Raw genomic sequence first — 22202 nt, forward strand, 5'->3', positions numbered from 1 at the left:
AGAAAGGCACAGACAGGTGAGTTGTATTTAATGATACCTCTCGCCGTGCGCAGTATTTTCATTCAGATTGCCCAGGTATAGAATGCTGCCACTCTGTGTGCACGATTGTAAAGAAAAAATGCAGCATGTTAGCCTGCTGGTGGGTAACCACGTGTTTGCAGTGGCAGTAGCCTGTCTCACCCAGTTATGTCGTCCTTGTAATGCCAAGAGGTTTTGTGTGAAGGTAGCTAGCTGCCCCTCTTCTTCCACTTGCCATCCTCCCAACTGAGCATGCTTCTAAGGATGAAAAGAGTGTATGTTAGCATGAGAGAAGGTGAATCATCTATAATAAAATAGTCTATTACCGTATTTTGGCATCCCCGAGTCGTGCACAATTGTAATTTTGTGAAGTGTAGTATGTTAGGGTGAGAGTAGGTGGTTGATTTGTTCTCTAATATGAATACTCTGTACCTCCACCCTTTGCAATGCCAGAGTCATGCAGGATTGTAATTTTTACAACTGCAGTATGTTACTGTTGTGGATGTTGATAGTTGAGGTTTGTGTGTGTGTAATGTAGCATGAATAGGACTGGCAGGGTAACTTTGACTCATGGTTAAATGTTGATTATTGCCAGGGCTGCACAGATTGACCTGCTTCAGTCTTTGGCTTCCATTGCTGCTGAGAACAACCTGGGAGAAGGTATGCAGGTGAAGATCAAATTCAACATCATTGCTTCGATGTACGATTATAATCCCAACCTGTCTGCCTGCATGAAGGTAAGTGGAGCCCGACTACTGTTATTAAAAGCAACACTATGCAAAGTCTTGATTTAAATGAGATATTTGTTGTTGATTGGCTCATTGGTGTAGTGTCTCACAGGACAAATGGCAACATTGTCAAATAAAATATATTGCCTCAAAGCAACAAATAGTGTTGGATGTATGTGTTCATTTCCAAATATTTGTATTTCTTGCAGAATGGTTCTGCAAGATTAAAGTTGGACAGTTTACTAGACTTGTAATTGTACCAGGGTCATGAAAAGTATGCATTGGAAAGTAATAGTGACGTTTTAAGCATTTCAAAAACATTTCTTATTTGACTCACTTGCCTTATGAAAAATGTCCAGTTGGCATTGAAATCTTTTGTGATCAAGGATGCATCTCCAAACACTTGTCTTTTCAAGGTATTCCCTAACCTGGGACTAGATTTTACTGTTAAACCATATTAGAATTCAGTGAGATATGTATTAATCCTTGGTGTCCGTGTTTGCTTCTCCTCTTTCTTTTTGTGGGGGGTTGAAGGTAAAAGATATGGCATTATGGGAACCCTACACTTCTGCACCATTGCCGTAATGATGCTGTTACTATATTTGATTTCTTGTCAGAGACTGGAGCAGATTTCGTTCCTGGTGCCCTGTTATTTTGAGGGGGAGAGAGAGAGAGTTGAAGATCGTGGAGTTAGTAATGAGGAACAATAGTTTTTAGCGGTGGAGAGGAGTGTTTTAACTGCTACACATGCCTAGTGAATTCATCAGTAAGAGATGATATAGTCAGCTTTGGCAGTTTGTTCAGTCATGATGCGTTCAGCGCAGTATCCAAATGAGTTCTAACATGGAGCAGGCAGTCAGGTGTAACATCACATCAGATTCCTGGCCTGGCATGTGCAGTCAGGTAGAACACCCAGCCAGGCTCCTGGAATGGAGCTCTAACAGTTGCGTAATTTGGAGAGGAAATTGTCAGCTTTAACTACTAACCAGGACACTGTTGTAAGAGGTTTGGCAAGGGAAGTGTCATTCTAACACTGCAGATTGTTGCAGGTTAAAGACATTGGTTGAGTAGCTGGTATTTTTTGATAGGGACAAATGCTCGGCAAGGCTATCTCCTTCTGGATCTGTCAGATAACCACTTCCTAAAGAACCTTTTCATTTTTACAATTGAGTTGTTTTGACTTTATTGTGCAAATTTATTTTGACTATTTTACCTGAATTTGTGTATTAAAGTAATACAGTAATACATGGAGAGCCTGTATTGGGGAGTAATCAGCTTATTTCAGGAATGATCCAGAAGGAATGGCAAACATTTGCAGCATATAGGTGTAACAGCATGATGCCCATTAATCACCATCGGTGGGAAGTGTTCTGCCAAGAATAATGTATGTTTGACCAGCACGCCAATGTTTTGGCATCTCCGTCTCATACCATGCATCCAACATATGCCCCAAGTACAAGAACACAAAGTGGTACATGAGGGATGGAATGGCGTGAAAAAATTCTGAACTGTGTTGCTGCCAGTCAGATCAGAGCGAGTTTATACTTGCGTGTTGCTCTGTTAGCAGTATGGCTTATGCAAGCTTCATTCCACTGTTGGGTCGTCATCTTTACCTGACTTTGAGCGAATGGCATCTCCTTCATGTCACCCAAGAGAAGAAAATATGAACATAGGAGTGGTGGCAGATGCCATGTTATGGTCATCATAGTAAACGTTTTCTACCTAGGACCCTCTTATAATCATAAAGTATGTTTGATTTGCCAGTCTTTGGTGCCCTAATCCCCTAGAAGCCATTTAGTTTCTATTAATTTTTTTTCCTGAATCAGCGTCTGAATGAGCATGTGAGCGATGGGGTGTCCTCTTAATCTTCCCTGTCAGACATCACTGTGCAGTGGAAAAAGCTTTAAAAATTGAAAGCTGAAGCTTCAATTGTCTTGTCTGACATGGATATCCTTGCTTCCACCTTAATTCTTCCATTTTTTTGCTTCCTTGTTACACTTTTGGTTCGAGATAGGGTGCACATCTGCCTTTCCCCCCTTTATTTCTAGTTTCCTTTTATATCTTTGGCTTCTGCCCTCTTTGGCCTGGGACAATTAAGTCCTGAGTTTTTTGTATCTGTACATCTGTTATGTATCACTCTGTGTTTTTATATTTGGAGTGTGTCAGATGTACATGATGAGGGGAAGATGCTCAAGCTTTGCTATGCTAGATGTATATAAGGTGCCCTTGTCAGGATACTTGCCAAAGGTGGTGAGAAAGTAAAATTCGAGTAAATAAGACCTCTGTAAATATAGATGCAGGGTAGTTGAAGACTGATTCCCTAAGTCCTGTCTGAGAGGTATACTCTGTAACCAGTATCTCAGTCTAGGTTTGCCAACCCTCAGGGCTAAAAGGTTTCAGCCTTGACCAAATGGTCTTTGACAAAATTGTACTTGATGGGACTATATGACGGCTGTAAGTTCACATGAAGTATATCTGTAGGTTAAGAAGTGTGGCAGTGATTTGTAATCCTTTTGGTAGGGCTCAGCTGCACATATGTTAAGCCCTTTGCAACGCACAACTCATTTGCCCCGTAGCTCATCAGGAATGCAGTCTGACATCCTCCATATGTGTAATGGTGCTTTCTAAGCTTTTTCATAACAGCATGTTTTGAAAACATGCCTAAAATAAGCAATGTTGTGAATAGTAACAGTAGTGCACACACTTCAGCAAACCCAGGGTTTTGCATTGGTGCTAGTGTTGGCATACTAATTCAGCTCTGATTTTATTGCAGACTTTATACATATTTCTTATTATGCAACCACCAATGGCACCAGCAAACCAAAACCACAAAAAAAAAAAATTTTTTTTTGGAAGGCCGGTTATCCCAATTATTGATCCACTTTATTAAAACAAGAACGTGAAACCTCTAGGGCCTCTGCTGTTAAGCCTTTACAGAGCATAATTTCATTTTTCCATATATCCCTTAAATGCGCACATCAGTTATACAATTACATAATTAAACAGTTAAAAACTATTAAAAATCAATTATAAAAAGCATTTCCAATTACATGTATATTTGTCTATTTTTGAAAACTAGTAATATCTCAGTAACCATAGCAACAAGATGCATGGTATCTGCTGAAGACTTTTTGTGTGGATATCGACTTCAAAATGAGACCTCACCACCTCTCCCAGCAGTTTGACATTATGTAAATATAAACACAGATATGAACTGTGTGTGTTTTTCATAACCTTGACATGTAAGTAGGCTGTTTCTTATAGCTGTATTAGGTAGAGGCTATGTATTGCTGAGAGTTTGCCCACAGTGTCTTTTCTGTTGGTATGTTAAACCGCTGTCCAGGTAGAAAGTGGTACACTCAGTCATGGTTGTAATGTACCATATTTATTACATGCTGTGACAGATGGCACCTCTGCCCCCTGTGTTTGAAGACCAAGCTGGCAGTTTGGGGGGGGGGGCTTGAATCCCACTACTGCCAGACAATATGTATCAGCTGTGTAAGAAATACAGAGGCTACTGCTCGTGATCTACCCCACTATTTCAAATGGGTTTGCCGGCCACCAGAGGGATGCCCTCTTAAATTCCACCAATGGAATGTGAATATAGTGAAAGTTATCCATTTTTGGATTGTTGCATTCAGTGTGTGTGCGTTGCAAGCTGTTATTTTCCAAGCAAAGAACGTGATACATGATCATGCAAAAGTAGTTTGTTGCAGTCAGCTTAGCAGTTTGTATTACATCTGCTATGTGGAAGATTTAAAAGTTATTTTATAGAGTGAGGAATGCAATCTATAGAACAAGTCTAACATGGAAATACAGTAAATGTCTGCATCAAATGTACTCTGATTCATACATGTGTGAGTACTGGAAGCAAATGCATTTGGGAGCTGCAAAATGCGCAACAACTGCATGTTGGAGAATGAGTAGCAGTTGATAATGCATGATAAGTTTGTCAGCTGGTGGATGCCTTGATCAGTGCCGATCATTCTCTTACAACAGAGTCTAGAGTTTGTCTCTGATTCCTTACCAACTTCCACTATTGTGCAGTAGGTTCCAGTGACAAAAGTGTAATCACCGCAGGTTACAGCTTGGTAATCCGAAGAGGACAGACACCAATGGGAGGATAATGCCGATTGGCCGATTCTTGTCAAGTGATGTCACTTGTAGAGTAATTCAGCAGTATGCCAATTTTGGATAAAGACTAGCAGCAGGAGATAAAAGTTTAATATATGACCAAATTAAGTGCAGTCATAAAAATCACTGCAGTGACAATGCTGCCTTTTTTGTGGTGCACTGACGCTGCTGCCTTTCTTGTAGTGCACTGACACTGCTGCCTTTCTTGTAGTGCATTGACGCCGCTGCCTTTCCTGTGGTGCACTGACGCCGCTGCCTTTCCTGTGGTGCACTGACGCCGCTGCCTTTCCTGTGGTGCACTGACGCCGCTGCCTTTCCTGTGATGCACCGACGCCGCTGCCTTTTCTGTGGTGCACCGACGCCGCTGCCTTTCCTGTGGTGCACCGACGCCGCTGCCTTTCAGGTGCACCGACGCCGCTGCCTTTCCTGTGGTGCACCGACGCCGCTGCCTTTCCTGTGGTGCACCGACGCCGCTGCCTTTCCTGTGGTGCACCGACGCCGCTTTCTCTGTGGTGCACCGACGCCGCCTGCCTTTCCTGTGGTGCACCGACGCCGCTGTTTTCTCTGTGGTGCACCGACGCCGCTGCCTTTCCTGTGGTGCACCGACGCTGTTTTCTGTGCTGCACCGACGCCGCTGCCTTTCCTGTGGTGCACCGACGCCGCTGCCTTTCCTGGTGCACCGACGCCGCTGCCTTTCCTGTGGTGCACCGACGCCGCTGCCTTTCCTGTGGTGCACCGACGCCGCTGCCTTTCCTGTGGTGCACCGACGCCGCTGCCTTTCCTGTGGTGCACCGACGCCGCTGCCTTTCCTGTGGTGCACCGACGCCGCTGTTTTCTCAGTGGCACCGACGCTGCCTTTCCTGTGGTGGCACCGACGCCGCTGTTTTCCTGTGGTGCACCGCCGCTGCCTTTCCTGTGGTGCACAGCGCCATGTTTTCTTGTGGTGCACCGACGCTGCCAGTTCCTGTGGTGCACCGACGCCGCTGTTTTTTCAGGGTGCACGCTGCCTTTCCTGTGGTGCACCGCGCTGCCTTTGGCACCGACGCGGCTGCCTTTCCTGTGGTGCACCGACGCCGCTGCCTTTCTGTGGTGCACCGGCCGCTGCCTCGCTGCCTTTCCCTGTGGTGCACCGACGCTGCCTTTCCTGTGGTGCACCGCGCTGCCTTTCCTGTGGTGCAATCGACGCCGCTGCCTTTCCTGTGGTGCACCGACGCCGCTGCCTTTCCTGTGGTGCACCGACGCCGCCTTTCCCTGGTGCACCGACGCCGGCTGCCTTTCCTGTGGTGCACCGACGCCGCTGCTTTTCCTGTGGTGCAATCGACGCCGCTGCCTTTCCTGTGGTGCACCGACGCCGCTGCCTTTCCTGTGGTGCACCACGCCGCTGCCTTTCCTGTGGTGCACCGACGCGTTTTTCTGTGGTGCAATCGACGCCGCTGCCTTTTCCTGTGGTGCACCGACGCCGCTGTTTTCCTGGGTGCAATCGCACGCCGCTGCCTTTCCTGTGGTGCACCGACGCCGCTGCCTTTTCTGTGGTGCACCGACGCCGCTGCCTTTCCTGGTGGTGCACCGACGCTGCCTTTCAGGTGCACCGACGCCGCTGCCTTTCCTGTGGTGGCACCGACGCCGCTGCCTTTCCTGTGGTGCACCGACGCTGCCTTTCCTGTGGTGCACCGACGCCGCTGCCTTTCCTGCACCGACGCCGCTGTTTTTCGCTTTGGTGCACCGACGCCGCTGACGCTTTTCCTGTGGTGCAATCGACGCCGCTGCCTTTCCTGTGGTGCACCGACGCTGTTTTCCGGGAAAATTTTCGCCATGTTCTTTGTGCAATCACGCCGCTGCCTTTCCTGTGGTGCACCGACGCTGCTGTTCTTTGGGTGCAAACGCCGCTGCCTTTTCCTGTGGTGCACCGACGTGTTTTCAGAAATCGACGCCGCTGCCTTTCCTGTGGTGCACCGACGCCGCTGTTTCTTTCTGTGGAAATCGACGCCACGCCTTTTCCTGTGGTGCACCGACGCCGCTGTTTTCCTGTGGTGCACCGACGCGTGCCTTTCCTGTGGTGCACCGACGCCGCTGCCTTTCCTGTGGTGCACCGACGCCGCTGCCTTTCCTGTGGTGCACCGACGCCGCTGCCTTTCCTGTGGTGCACCGACGCTGCCTTTCCCAGCACCGACGCCGCTGCCTTTCCTGTGGTGCACCGACGCCGCTGTGGTGCACCGACGCCGGCTGCTCTTCCTGTGGTGACGCTGCCTTTCCTGTGGTGCACCGACGCCGCTGCCTTTCCTGTGGTGCACCGACGCCGCTGCCTTTCATATGATGCGGAGTGATGCACAACAGAGATGAGCAGCACTGGTTAGAGTAAAGGATTTTTTTGCTTGTAGGACCTCTGCACATTCTGCTTCAGCAATAGTTTAAAAGTTAAGGATTCAAGCTTTCTCTTTCAGCAATTTATTTGATAAAAAATTAATTCTAAAACGTTCAGCGGCCTTTTGTTCACCCTGGTAATTACTGAAGTCCCCTGCAGACATTACTTGTTATTAAGAGTTAAAGAACTCGTTTTGAAAATATTAGGCAGGAGTGGTTTGCTGTTTATTAAGGCTTAATGCTGACAAGGATATTCATTGCACTTGCTCTGATATTAATACATCATGGTGTTACTGTTGCACTAAAAGAATGTAAAAGGTTGTAATTTTCACCTTAGCAGATGTTTTACTTTGTGCAGAATTTTAAATGGGTATTTGGAGTAAAACTTGTAAATTTTATAAAGTTAACTATTACATTTAATCTGCAATTCTCCTAAGAGTGAGTCAGTTTTTTTTCCCACTGTATTTTAAAAGGATTATCACTAGTTTCCTACGTAAGTGCTTCTCACAGTTCCAGGTTTTGGCTTATGGTAAATCTATGCAGTTTCTGTGCCGTCATCGCAGGTATAACAGAAGAGTAATCGGACATATCTAGACTTTCAGTAAGTATGGGGTGTGTGACTGCAGTACCATTCTTCAGGTGCTATTTTCTGTTTCCTGAGTTGTTAAGGAGGTCTTTGAACCTTGATAGGCAGTATCAGATGATGCACATTTGCTTGTGGATACAGCAGTCCAAGGATGTGAGCTTAAATGTAAGTGAATTTACTGAGAGTGTAGCCTTAAGTGATATAAACTAATAGTTGTACATGTAACACAAAGCAAGTAAATGTTTAACTCAGTAAAATTCCATGTTTTCATGTTAGTATGTGCATTTTGTTGGAATTGTATAAAAAAAGTTGCTTGAGGAGGATAACAAGGTGTTACAACACTTTGGATATTTTCTGAAAGTGTTAATATATTAGTTTTGTCCACAGCCTGATATGTGGAAGAAGTGCCTGGACTGCATTGATGAGTTGTTGGACCCCATCCTGTGATAATCAGAACATCTTCATTGGTGAGAACATCGCTGAGGATTCAGAGTCCTATTCCGCGAGACCAGGGTAACAGACCTGTAGAGACAGGATAACATTTTGTATTTCTAAAAGAAGGGCACAAAATTGTACCCCAGTCAGTGGTGTGCTGTTGCACCAACTCAAACTATGTGATTGACTGCACCAAGGGAGGAATCTGCCCTCAAAAAAAAAAAATGATTTGTGCTTTTTGTGCATGGTAGCGAGCCTCCTGGATTCCAGGACGCTAGGGCAGTTAATGCATTAGCGTTGCACACTCCTTTTTGTGTGTGGTAGTGAGCCTGCTGGAGCCCAGGAAGCTTGGGCAATTATTGCATTAGCGGTGCACACTGACAGTGTACTGCAGCCACCACTCTGAACACCATGGGGTGAGGGAGAGCAGAAGGTTTCATCTGGTGTTACATATGCCTGAATAAGATAAATCTGACCTAGTTCCTTGATATCAGGGCCATGAAATCACTGTCATCAGCCGTTAAATTCGGGCTGTACATGAAGGAGGTGGATTTAGGCATTTTGTAGCTTTGGGGTATTTTAGGTACAGCACTGCAAGTTTTGCCCTTAGACCTGCTCTTTGTTTTGTGAAAATAAGTTAAGAGCGTTGATAGCTGTGAATTATGAAACTGAAGTTGAACTCCACTTTTGTACTGATTGTTTAATTACTAGTTTAGTATTTGTACAACTACTGTTTCACAAAACAAGTCCTCTTTTTTCTTGCCATTGGTTAGATTTTTTTGAAGACCACCGTTGTTAATTGTACTGTACTGCGACAATTGAGAACCAAGCTTCTCTGCAGGTTTTATTAAAATTGAAGTCAGTATTGTGGCCAGATTGCATGCAAGTGTTTCTTTTGTTAACTAGCTGTAGTAATACAGTGTCAGAGGAGGTGTTCACTACAGTTTGTACATGTATCACTACTATATCACTGAATTTGAACAATGATTGCACCATAATAAATCCAGAGTTGCTTACAAGATGAGGGTAGCTCTGCCACACCCTCCTTACCAACACCACTTTTGAGAAGGACTTCATCTGTCATGATCACTAAACATCCTACAGCTTCAGGATCATAGCACTTTAGGATGAGTTCCACACCTAGTGGTGCAAAACTACCATTAAAATATTCTCTGTGTAAAAGTATTGAAGTTTAGCAGACTGCAGACTGCCTGCTGAGTTTGGCTTTGTGCCAATTAATTCCCATTCCCATTACACAGCGGTTGTGTTATAAAGTACAACAGAACTTGGCTTTCGTGCCACTAATTCCCATTCCCATTACACAGTGGTTGTGCTATAAAGTACAACAGAACTTGGCTTTGTGCCATCAATTCTATCTCCCATTACACAAGTGGTTGTGTTTATGTGCTACAACAGAACTCTTCCAAAGAAACCTGAAGTTATGAGAGAGGTCAGAACCAGCATTTCCTGAACCGTAAATGTTACTGGAACCAATTGCAAACCTTAGAATTAAGACTTCTGCATATTAGTGACTATGTAACTTGTCGGAACAACTTAGAGTTGTCCATATTTTGAACTCCATGTGCTGCTAACACCTACAGCACGCAGAGATTAGAGGCAGTTTTAAAGCCTACATGCCTTTGGGTTTGAAAAATGGAAATATGTTGTATAAGTTGGGTATGGTACTGTTGCTCCTCTCCTCACTTTCTAGTTCTTCATTTTATCAAGAAGGTATCCACAGCAGACTTTAAGAGAGTGACTGGGATACTCGTTGTGCTACCAGTATTTACCTTGGTTTGATAGGCAGTATCAGATGATGCACATTTGCTTGTGGATACAGCAGTCCAAGGATGTGGCTTAGAATTCTATTGCTATGTTACTTGTTGCATGTAACAAATGTTTACCTAATTCCAGTTTCTGTTATTGGCTTTTGTGTTGTAAAGTTGCTGAGTTGTTCTGTAATTTTTGAATGTTTATATTTGTCAGCCTGATAGTGAAGTCCTGCTGATGTATTGTGGCCTCTGTTATATCAGAATTTCAGAGAAATAGATAGATCTATTAGACAGGTAAAGACCCTAAGCGGTAATTATTTCTAACCAGTAAGTCAGGGTTCCAACTCAAACTAGTATTGACTGCTAAGAGGAATTGCTGCAAAAATGTTTGTCTTTGATGTACGTCGGTTCAGAGTGGGCAGTTAATCTTAGCTCCCCTTGTTAAGCCTTGGACCCAGAACTTGGGCAATTATTGATGTGCACCTCAGTGTATGGCCACCTAACACATGGTGGGGAAAAAGGTTTATGGGTAATTGTGAATAGTAAATCTGACCATTCCGAACAGGGCTGAAATCATGTCATAAAGCTGTATGAAGAGTTTTACATTTTTATTTGGGATTAGGACAGCACCAATTTGCTAACTTTTTTTTTGGAAGATAGTTAAGCTTTGCTAGCTTAATTATAAACTGCTGAACCCCTTTTAGGATCTTGTTAATGAGTTAGAGTAAACATGATGTTTGCCATTTCGCCTAATATTGGGCATAGTCGATCATTCCCTAATACCAGTTAAGGTAACTGTAACAGACATACTAGCTAGCACCCAGGGTCTAAGTTACCTGCCATATCTCGTCTTTTTGCCATGGTCCTGAGACATATGAGTGAGGTTCGCATTGTAATATTAGAACCGGAGTTGCGATATTGTAAGCCTTTTGGTGGTCAACTCAGATATGTTAGCCTCAGTATTACCGATTCCAAGTATAATGTATTCTTTGGAAAAATACCTCATATGGTAACCTGCTTGTGTAACTTTTTATAACCTGAGAACGCTGTAAGCCGTTGTGTAGTTAAAGACTATTAGGGTAGACTTGCCAGGTCTTTGTGTTGGTTAAAATGCGTGATGCTCAAGTTCAGCTCAAGATGTTTATTCAAAATATATCTGGTTGATGAACCCAGCCCGACTGGTCTTTAGAAGCTAGACCAAGGTCCAGGAGTTTTTTGGAGTGCGGAGAATTTACTTTACAATTCCTCTAGAGAGGCCAGCTAGGGGCTCTCAGAACTGTTAACCTTCAAGAGTTAGACCTCTCTTTGTTGCCAAAACTTCTTAAAGGCCAATTCAGTTAGTGGGCTTCTCCTAGCCTTTAGGGTCGTACCTATAAACAATGCTTAAAATGCAGAAGATTTGTTATATATTAGAGGTCTAGCATCCGTAAGCCTAGGGTAACCGATTGCAGTTTTGAACAGTGTTCAGTGGTTCTGACTTCTGAAGATGAGTACCTTATTCATTCAGCATGATACTTGCTTTCTGAGATTTTATTTCAGAGACTTGCATTCCATGAGAGCCTTAATGGGAAGGCAGGTTCTTATAGGTAAAGTTAGGGAATTGTTACCGCATAGGCCTTGCTATACTCTTTTATGTGGTATGTTTTTAGAGCTTCCGAACGATCTGCTCCTTCTGTTATGATAGTACATATTTCTTAAGTATGTTAAGAGCCTGGCGACCCAGAAAGTCCAGGCTAAGGTTTAAGGCTTGTAAAGTCCCACTATAAGAAAAGGGCTTTGGATAGTGGGAAGAAAGTGTTACTCTCCTTCCTAGCCTTGAATTTCAGTTTCTGCAAAACAAAGATGTCTTTCACTTGAAATCCTATCGCAAGGTATTGGTAAAGAATGCTGGATTTATTTTGAACAGTGGTAACATTCTTTGCATTGTTTTATGCTGTAGGCTCTGAGGGTGGTCCACTTTCGTCTGAAGGATCCTATGAGATCAAATTAGTAGTTGTAGCAGGATTTGGATGCTCTTACATCTATGTGTTGTTGTTAACTTGGAAATTTTAAAGAATGAGGAAAATGAGTCTATGCAACAAATCTTGCATGACACAATTTAGTAGAAATTCCTAAGGGTGGAATATGCTTATATAGTTGTAGGTCTAACTGTAGGGCAGACTAAGTTTTTAGCTAGAAAGGAGTACTGCTAGACTTCCAGGTCTCCTTAAAGACAATGACCTGCCTTTCAGCTCCATGATTCTCCTGGAGTCTTTGTTAAACTTCTCTTTTCAAAGAAATGGATTTAATTACTAAAGTGGTGTTGATACTTCACACGTTACAGTTTTATTCTAAAGCCGTTTCAAAGCATGCGAGTCTCCCAAAGAAAGAGCTACAAGCATTTTGGAGAATAGGGGCCATTGCCAGTCCTGATCAGAAAGGGGCTGGATTTTATCTGCCTTTCCTAGTACCAAAAACAGAGCCAATTTTGGATTACTACCAACTTACTATTCCAGTAGGTTGAGTACAACAGTTTTACTATGCGGGCAAAGTACTGGTGGTAACTTAATAGGAGCACCTTGGCATAAGCAGTTGCGGAATATCTGTTCGAGCTGATTCTCTTTAGTTCTCTGCATTGCCTTTGGCTTACTAGCGCCAGAGATCAAAAGTTCTGGTCCATATACCTATTAGGCAGGAATCAAATCACCTATTGACGCTGCCTTTCTGGCTCAAGAAAGGAGCCTTTAGCTCTGAATATGTTATAGCGTGCTTGCCTTTTCTGTGAGAAATAAAGCCAGCTGCCTCCAGGTTTTGGTGCACTGATCAGCGCCTGCCTTTTCCTGGAACAAAAGAGTCTATCACTTACGCCTTTTCTTGGTGCGACTGCAGCGCCTTTCTGATGGGTTCCGGCTCCTTTCCTGTGGTGCTCCCATGCCTCTCTTGGTGAGCTACGTACCAAATGTTGCCGGTGCCCGGATCTGGCCTGTCTTCAATGGTGCACCGCTCAAGCTTTTTGTGTGGCGCCAGCATGCCCTTCCTGGGTGCACCGGCCGCTGCCTTTCCTGTGGATTCACGCGCTGCCTTTCTTGTGGGCCGCTGCTCTAATGGTGGTCAAGCAGGGGCCTGCCGCTCGTTCGCACTGGTGTTACGTCCGTTGCATGGCTTCGGTTCTCTTCCAGGGCGTGTTGATTTACGCACCACTGTCTGTGGTCATCACAACGCGGACCTTCTTGCGTCTGCGGCATGCATGGTTCAGGGAGACTGCCCTTTTCCTGTGGTGCAATCGGTAGCGCTGCCTTTCCTGTGGTGCGCCGCTGCCTTTCCTGTGGTGCGCCGCTGCCTTTCCTGTGGTGCGCCGCTGCCTTTCCTGTGGTGCACCGGCGCCGCTGCCTTTCCTGTGGTGCACCGGCGCCGCTGCCTTTCCTGTGGTGCACCGGCGCCGCTGCCTTTCCTGTGGTGCACCGGCGCCGCTGCCTTTCATATGATGCGGAGAGATGCACAACAGAGATGAGCAGCACTGGTTAGAGTAAAGGATTTTTTTCCTTGTAGGACCTCTGCACATTCTGCTTCAGCAATAGTTTAAAAGTTAAGGATTCAAGCTTTCTCTTTCAGCAATTTATTTGATAAAAAATTAATTCTAAAACGTTCAGTGGCCTTTTGTTCACCCTGGTAATTACTGAAGTCCCCTGCAGACATTACTTGTTATTAAGAGTTAAAGAACTCGTTTTGAAAATATTAGGCAGGAGCGGTTTGCTGTTCATTAAGGCTTAATGCTGACAAAGATATTCATTGCACTTGCTCTGATATTAATACATCATGGTGTTACTGTTGCACTAAAAGAATGTAAAAGGCTGTAATTTTCACCTTAGCAGATGTTTTACTTTGTGCAGAATTTTAAATGGGTATTTGGAGTAAAACTTGTAAATTTTATAAAGTTAACTATTACATTTAATCTGCATCTCTCCTAAGAGTGAGTCAGTTTTTTTCCCACTGTATTTTAAAAGGATTATCACTAGTTTCCTACGTAAGTGCTTCTCACAGTTCCAGGTTTTGGCTTATGGTAAATCTATGCAGTTTCTGTGCCGTCATCGCAGGTATAACAGAAGAGTAATCGGGCATGTCTAGACTTTCAGTAAGTATGGGGTGTGTGACTACAGTACCATTCTTCAGGTGCTATTTTCTGTTTCCTGAGTTGTTAAGGAGGTCTTTGAACCTTGATAGGCAGTATCAGATGATGCACATTTGCTTGTGGATACAGCAGTCCAAGGATGTGAGCTTAAATGTAAGTGAATTTACTGAGAGTGTAGCCTTAAGTGATATAAACTAATAGTTGTACATGTAACACAAAGCAAGTAAATGTTTAACTCAGTAAAATTCCGTGTTTTCATGTTAGTATGTGCATTTTGTTGGAATTGTATAAAAAAAGTTGCTTGAGGGAGGGATAACAAGGTGTTACAACACTTTGGATATTTTCTGAAAGTGTTAATATATTAGTTTTTGTCCACAGCCTGATATGTGGAAGAAGTGCCTGGACTGCATTGATGAGTTGTTGGACCTCCTGTTTGATAATCAGAACATCTTCATTGGTGAGAACATCGCCGAGGATTCAGAGTCCTATTCCGCAGACCAGGTAACAGACCCTGTAGAGACAGGATAACATTTTGTATTTCTAAAAGAAGGGCACAAAAAATTGTACCCCAGTCAGTGGTGCTGTTACCAACTCAAACTATGTGATTGACTGCACAAGGAGGGAATCTGCCCCCTCGCCCCAAAAAAAATGATTTGTGCTTTTTGTGCATGGTAGCGAGCCTCCTGGATTCCAGGACGCTAGGGCAGTTAATGCATTAGCGGTGCACACTCATCTTTTTGTGTGTGGTAGTGAGCCTGCTGGAGCCTATGAAGCTTGGGCAATTAATGCATTAGCGGTGCACACTGACAGTGTACTGCAGCCACCACTCTGAACACCATGGGGTGAGGGAGAGCAGAAGGTTTCATCTGGTGTTACATATGCCTGAATAAGATAAATCTGACCTAGTTCCTTGATATCAGGGCCATGAAATCACTGTCATCAGCCATTAAATTCGGGCTGTACATGAAGGAGGTGGCATTAGGCATTTTGTAGCTTTGGGGTATTTTAGGTACAGCACTGCAAGTTTTGCCCTTAGACCTGCTCTTTGTTTTGTGAAAATAAGTTAAGAGCGGTTGATAGCTGTGAATTATGAAACTGCTGAACTCCACTTTTGTACTAATTGTTTGATTACTTGAAGTTTAGTATTTGTACAACTACTGTTTCACAAAACAAGTCCTCTTTTTTCTTGCCATTGGTTAGGATTTTTGAAGACCACCGTTGTTAATTGTACTGTACTGCGCATTGCCTGAGAACCAAGTCAGCAGGTTTGTTGCAACTGAAGTCAGTATTGTGGCCAGACTGCATGCAAGTGTTTCTTTTTGTTAACTAGCTGTAGTACACAGTGTCAGAGGAGTGTTCACTACAGTTTGTACATGTACGTCACTATATCACTCAATTTTGAACAATGATTGCACCATAATAAATCCAGAGTTAAGCTACAAGAGGAGGGCAGCCTGCCACACCCCCTCCTTACCAACACCACTTTTGAGAAGGACTTCATCTGTTGCCACTCACTAAACATCCTACAGCTTCAGGATCATAGCACTTTAGGATGAGTTCTGTACACCTAGTGGTGCAAAACTACCATTAAAATACTCTCTCTGTGTGCACAGTTTAGCAGACTGCAGCTTTGGCCTGCTGAATTTGGCTTTGTGCCACTAATTCCCATTCCCATTACACAGTGGTTGTGTTATAAAGTACAACAGAACTTGGCTTTGTGCCACTAATTCCCATTCCCATTACACAGTGGTTGTGTTATAAAGTACAACAGAACTTGGCTTTGTGCCACTAATTCCCATTCCCATTACACAGTGGTTGTGTTATAAAGTACAACAGAACTCTTCCAAAGAAACCTGAAGTTATGAGAGAGGTCAGAACCAGCATTTCCTGAACCGTAAATGTGTTACTGGAACCAATTGCAAACCTTAGAATTAAGACTCCTGCATTAGTGACTATGTAACCGTGTCAGAACAACTTTAGGAGTTGTCCATATTTTGAACTCCATGTGCTGCTAACACCTGTGTTAGTCACAGAGATTAGGAGAGGCAGTTTTAAAGCCTACATGCCTTTGGGTTTGAATGGAAATATGTTGCATAAGTTGGGGTATGGTACTGTTGCCCCTCCCACTTTCTAGTTCTTCATTTTTAGCAGTGCTGTGATGTCCACAGCAGACTAAGAGTGACTGATACTGTTGTGCTACCAGTATTTACCTTTTCAGGGTAGGTTGGTATTGCGGGATTAGATGTATTTTCTGTGTCCTGCATTTTAGGGTAACACAGCAGCACCTCCATGAGTGATATACTGTAACTCTGTGAAGGAGAGAGATAAGGGGAGGGTTAAGTAAACAGCACTTTCAGTCCTGATGCAGTTTTGTTATTGATCAGTGGGAATATGGGAGGGTAGAGTATTGATGTGTCATTTTAGTGCATTATCTTCCCTTGATGTTTATTTTACTTTAGCCTATCAGAGTGCGAGGCTGTGTCCTAACACTGGCGGAGCGCATGGATGAAGAGTTCACAAAGATTATGCAGAACACAGATCCACACTCTCAAGGTAAGGTTTCTCTCTGCCTGCAGCAATTAATATTGCATTGTACAAAAACTGGTGTTAGACTGTTTCAGAAAAGCAGGACACTTGTGTGATATTAACACTGGGACACATTTCCACTTTAATGTACAAAATGGAGGTAATGCATTGAATGAAATGTGTGCCATCTTGGTAAGAATGCATTGATGCTTTTCATCTTTTTAAAATCTGTATATCTATTACAAATATCACTGTCTATATAATTTTGGAGCCATTTCTTGTCTGTATGGGTGTTTTTATGCCACTGTGTCCCATTGGGGAGCAGTTTTCTAACTTGATGCAACAATATGTATCGCAGTGTACCACATTTCAGGCAGGTTTCCTTCTTTGATACTGCCTCTGCTCATCAGCATCCCTTCTGTCAGTTATCCCCTCACTTTACATTTCTGCTTCATATGCATTCATGTGACTGGTTCCTCTTGGAAAGCCATCCCCCATATCTCAGCAGTACTTGATGTCAGTGTTCCCTTTTTGAAACTAGTCCCCTACATCACTGCAGCTGTACAAGTTGTTGTGTATCTCTGGGAGACATTCCATACCTTATTGCTTTCTACATGCCTGTGTTTTTGGGCATCTGTGTGTGTCTCTGTCTCTTGGAGCCATTTTCTACATCATTGGTCACTGTGTTCCCTTGGGAGTATTACTGTACCTCATTGTTGCTGCACATGTCAGTGTGTCCCTTTGGGAGTATTACTTTACCTCATTGTTGCTGCACGTGTCAGTGTGTCCCTTTGGGAGTATTACTTTACCTCATTGTTGCTGCACGTGTCAGTATGTCCCTTTGGGATTATTACTTTACCTCATTGTTGCTGTACGTGTCAGTATGTCCCTTTGGGAGTATTACTTTACCTCATTGTTGCTGCACGTGTTAGTATGTCCCTTTGGGAGTATTACTTTACCTCATTGTTGCTGTACATGTCAGTGTCCCTGTAGGAGCAGTCTGTTACCTCAGTTGTCACAGTGTATGTGATCTGTACATCCTTTCTATACATGTCACTTTGCCAGTTATTCTGTAGGCACTTTAGTTACTTCAGCACTGCAGTTTACCTGCGCATCCCTGGCCACTTGTGCAGCCATGCCATACTTAATTATGTGGCCATATAATTCCATTCTTTTAGAATGTCCCAGTACTGCTAGCACTGCTGCTGCTGTTGTGTGCCTCACTGTGTGTGCTACTGGGAAGCATTTTCCTAGGTCAGCACAGCAGTACATATTGTTGCCTGTTTTACTTCGAAAAACAATGTATTATTTTTGACTGCTGCACTAATCATTGGCATTTGCCTTTTGTTTATTACCCCTGTGTTGCCCTGTTAGTGTCTCTTCATGCAGCTGTTCCTTGTCTTAGTATGGTACATTCCAATGTTTGCACACCTTGCAAGTAGGCTTTCCATGCATCATCATTGCTGTGTGTGGTACATAAAATTATATATCCTTGTACTTTCTCCTTCACATAGCTGCCCTGTATGGTGGTGGTGCAGCTGCCATATACATTAGTCTGCTAGCAGTTCCCTGCCTGCGCACTGCTAATGCTGCAAACTTCAGTCTGTCAGAGGTTACCAGCCAGCCATGTTACTGCATATCATCACAAACAAGCTTCAGTTTCTGTCCAGGTTGTTACTCCCTCAGTCGTGCTACTACATATCCTTGCTAGAGTAACAGGTTTTGAATTATGTATTTTCAGAAGGATATGAAGTCAGACTCAAATGTCTGTCATTATTTATTTTTTTGTGATGACTTCAGATTTCAGTTTGGTAGAAAACCACACTTTTTTTGAGGAAAAGACCAAATATATGAGGCAAAAATCTGGACAATTGAGAGGTATATGATGTGTTATTGTTTTAGTGATATTGACAGGGTATGCACCTTACAGCCCTGGAGCAGAGTGAAATGGTTTGACTGTACAGACTGGAGTTAGAGACAGTGGCTTGCATTACATGACGGATCATTTTTGCTGAGGTTGTAATGTTAGTAAACTATAACGTGAAGTGCAGATGTCCCAGAGGTCTGCATTTATTTTATTATTTTTATTCTTCAAGGATTGTATTTCGCATGACTTCCCCAACGCAGTCGTCCAGTTTTTGCAGGCATGTGCTATGTAGAATTGATAAAAACATTAAAATATGTTAAACTCCAAAAATGCACTTCCTTCAAAATTAAAAGGTTGTCTTTAACACTTTTGTCTTTTATTTTGATGCATACTTCAGAAGTTCTGAGGTTTGTTTTGAAATAAAAACGGAAAGCACTAACTATGACTTTTTGGTTCTGGGGAAGTGGATTCTTGGAGTTTGTGTGTGGTTTTGGCTCAGTCTTGGTTATTTTTCTTTATTTGATATTAAAATATGCTCTTTGAGAGATCAGAGCTGGAGTTAGTCCCTGAAGCTGGGAGTGAACAGCTGAAGTCATTATTTTGTGCTGTTTGAGTGAAACTGGAGTGCACTAACTAAAGACTGTCAACGATCTTAAGACCAGAAGTCTGGGGCATTTACTTTGTGTCATTTGGTTTGCCACTAGCCGGCAACAGAACAGTGAAGTTTGACCCCCCCCTCTCCCATCTCCCCAGCGAGGTGTCTGTGTTCTCCTTACCCAAGGATGGTGGTTGAGCTCAGTCATCCTCGAACCCGTGTTTTAAGTAGTCTGTATCTAACATTCAGTTTCATGCTGAATGCAGAAGCAGTGGTAATTTCAAGACGTGTGTAATTAGTGATTATGCACAAGTGACAAAGTGAGGAGAACTGATAACTTGGACAGTGTCCTGGCAGCAGCATGTTTTCTGTCCATCAGATGTGACATGGACAAAATGCACAACCAGTGGTCCTTACACCTTGCTTGTTTGGGGAATACAAAAAGGTGGAATTTTTAGGGTGGTAACTGCATAGCTTACAAAAGTTGCAGAATAAAACTTGAATGAGAAATGGGTATTATAATCCGTGGAAGAAAAGATAAATGAGATGGTCAAGATTTAGGAGTACTGACAGCTTTTAGCAGAGTTGTTTTGCAGGAGAAACGTTTTAAAGATGGTAGGCTGAAGTCTGAGAAGGTTGTAAGGGAAGCTTTTTCATGAAAAGGCAGGTGGATGCCAAAGTGACATTGGTTTAAAAAAAAAAAAAAAAAAAGAGTTTATCACTTATGAGGTATGTTTTGGCCTTGGTAGTAACAGGGCCTTAAAGTCTGGTGTACTGTACTGATGCAGGTTGAAAAGACTAGGTAACCAAACAGTATCAAAAGCTTTGGCTTCAGTCTGAAATGTTCAAGTTTTCTGTTGCCAGTTTCTCAGGTGTACATCCAGCAGAACCTTTCCCTCTGTCCAGATAAAGATGACAGCTTGGACTATCCATTTGTCATGCTTGCGCTTGGTTACCTTTGGTAAAATTTGGCTTACTGAATTTAGTAAGTCAGCAGTAGGATGCTGGAAGTATTGGGGATGTTGTAATTTAAGAACCTTCTTGTTACGTATACCTTCTGTGTTTTTCTACTGCATCAATATTTGTACACTTGGCAAAATAAAAAAAATTGACAAATTAAGTTCAGGAATTTGAATGCATATTCAAATTATTGAATGGACACTATTGCAGTCATAGCGATTAAATGTTGGTGGGTTCTTTGGTTATTGTTCAATACACTTTACAATAGCATGAGTTTGCATACTTTATGAAAACCATTGTTACTGTTAAGCCCTGTACATATGTTTTCTTTTACATCACTGCATAATTCACTTAGTTCCTGCCTTTTCTTAAACTTCACTCCACCCCCATGACCATAATTCTGCATGTATTATTCCCACAAATCCCATTTATTTTTATGAAATCTACTCCTTCCTTTTCTAAAGATTCTACCTCTATTATTTTCTCATTTGCAATAGTCAGTACTTTAATTACAGGTGGTTTTAATTTTGATGTTTGTCTTACTATAGACTTGTAGGCAAGAGGGAATGTTAGGTATGCTTTATTTAAATTTTGTGTAAGTAATGGATACTATTGACTTCTGCCTCATTTTAGAGTATGTGGATAACTTGAAGGATGAGGCCCGTGTGTGCAAGGTTATTGAACGCTTACAGTCCTACATGGAGCAGAAAGGTGCCACTGAGGAGATATGCCGCATCTACCTGCGTCGCATCATGCATACTTATTATAAGTTTGACTACAAGGCACATCAGCGGCAGATGGCCTCAAAGCAGGGTTCCAAGGTAACTGCATTTCTGTTCTCCTGTAAGCTTGCCCATGGATTAAAACATGAGAAACTGATGTGGTATGAATTTGTGTTTAATATCGACTCTTCAAAAGGGAAGCAATAGTTTTTTTCTGTGCAGGTTTTGCAGTCTGAATTACACAGTAAATGATAAGACCCTTAGTTCCTTTTAAGTGTCACTGTACTAAAGGGAAAGGTATGTATTTTTAGTTATTTTGTTTATTCTTTGACAGGGTTATTCCCTTTAGGCTAGTGGCCTGTCTTCGGGTGAGATCCATGGTGCTGTTTATACTACTAGGGGACAGGGCATCCGGGAACTTCCCCTACATTGTTTCGTGCTGTGCCGTGAGATCTTTTACATCTGCTTGAGCTACCAACAACTCAAGCAGATGGAGGCTAAGTTTAATTTTTTACTTTGAAAGCTGACACACACACAAGTACAGCAATAGTGAATGGGGCATTGTGTATGTCAGGTAGACTGATGTTTTTACAAGTTGTCCTTAAGTGTTTGTCTTTGTTCTACAGGCCACTGCAGGAATTGTTTTGACTTGTATCTTCTGTGTGCTGGAGATGGGCTGTGGTGCTGCATGGTATTTGCTGCTATACTTGCTGGCTGCCAAGCATTCCTCCAGTTGAAAGTGAACCATTTTGTTTCCCTGTGGCAAGGAATCCTCCATAAGTACGGAGGCAACTGTTGTCTGGAAGGGCCATCATTAAGGAAGTCATGAAGGGCTTTTTGCATCTTTGCTGGTGGACAGCTTAACGGTATTTTTATGATGGCCATAACTCTATCCCCTGAGCTGGGTTGGTGAGCAAACCTCATCACCACTGAACTTTCAGTTCCTTTTTACCACATGGATGTGTGCTCCTGAATGCCTACTGTGAAGCTGCTATACTTCTGTGGTTTGGTGTGCCCAATTCTTGTCCTCCCCATGTCGCATCTTTTGCATTCCGATCCCTCCTTCAAAGGAACAAATGCATTAAATGGCCGACTCTACCTTGACCCCCCCCTCCATCTCCCAGAATGTGCATGTCCATCTTCTCCTTCCAGCTCTCAGTGGCATGATCTGCTAATCAATCTCAGGTCATCTGGGCCAGTTGGGAATTTATCTCTCTACCACCTGAGCTAGCCAGTCATCTTAGACTTTGAGTTGCATGAAGTGGGTACTGCAAAGGCACAAAAGATGGTGGACGTGGAATGCCACCTGAGTTGCCTACCTGGAGCCATTCTGTTTTGGCCCATATTTGAATGTTACATATGTCGTAGTGCATGGTAGCTGGGTTGTGTG

At 43.1% G+C, this 22202-nt stretch overlaps 1 protein-coding gene across 2 annotated transcripts in view; it reads left to right on the forward strand.

The window, feature by feature from the left end:
* Positions 1-22202, forward strand: part of EIF3C (eukaryotic translation initiation factor 3 subunit C) — a 484610-nt gene that overhangs the window by 193674 nt on the left and 268734 nt on the right. For both annotated transcript variants that reach the window (XM_044085060.1, XM_044085061.1), the window contains exons 10-14: positions 1-16; positions 614-755; positions 14521-14643; positions 16602-16695; positions 20724-20911. The exon at positions 1-16 is cut by the window's left edge and continues 88 nt beyond it. In XM_044085060.1, the coding sequence (XP_043940995.1) occupies positions 1-16; positions 614-755; positions 14521-14643; positions 16602-16695; positions 20724-20911 (563 nt within the window). The remainder of the gene's footprint in view (positions 17-613; positions 756-14520; positions 14644-16601; positions 16696-20723; positions 20912-22202) is intronic.

This window comes from Protopterus annectens, chromosome 10.part0 (assembly GCF_019279795.1).
Source record: "Protopterus annectens isolate FY-2018-M chromosome 10.part0, PAN1.0, whole genome shotgun sequence".
Taxonomy (NCBI): domain Eukaryota; kingdom Metazoa; phylum Chordata; order Ceratodontiformes; family Protopteridae; genus Protopterus; species Protopterus annectens.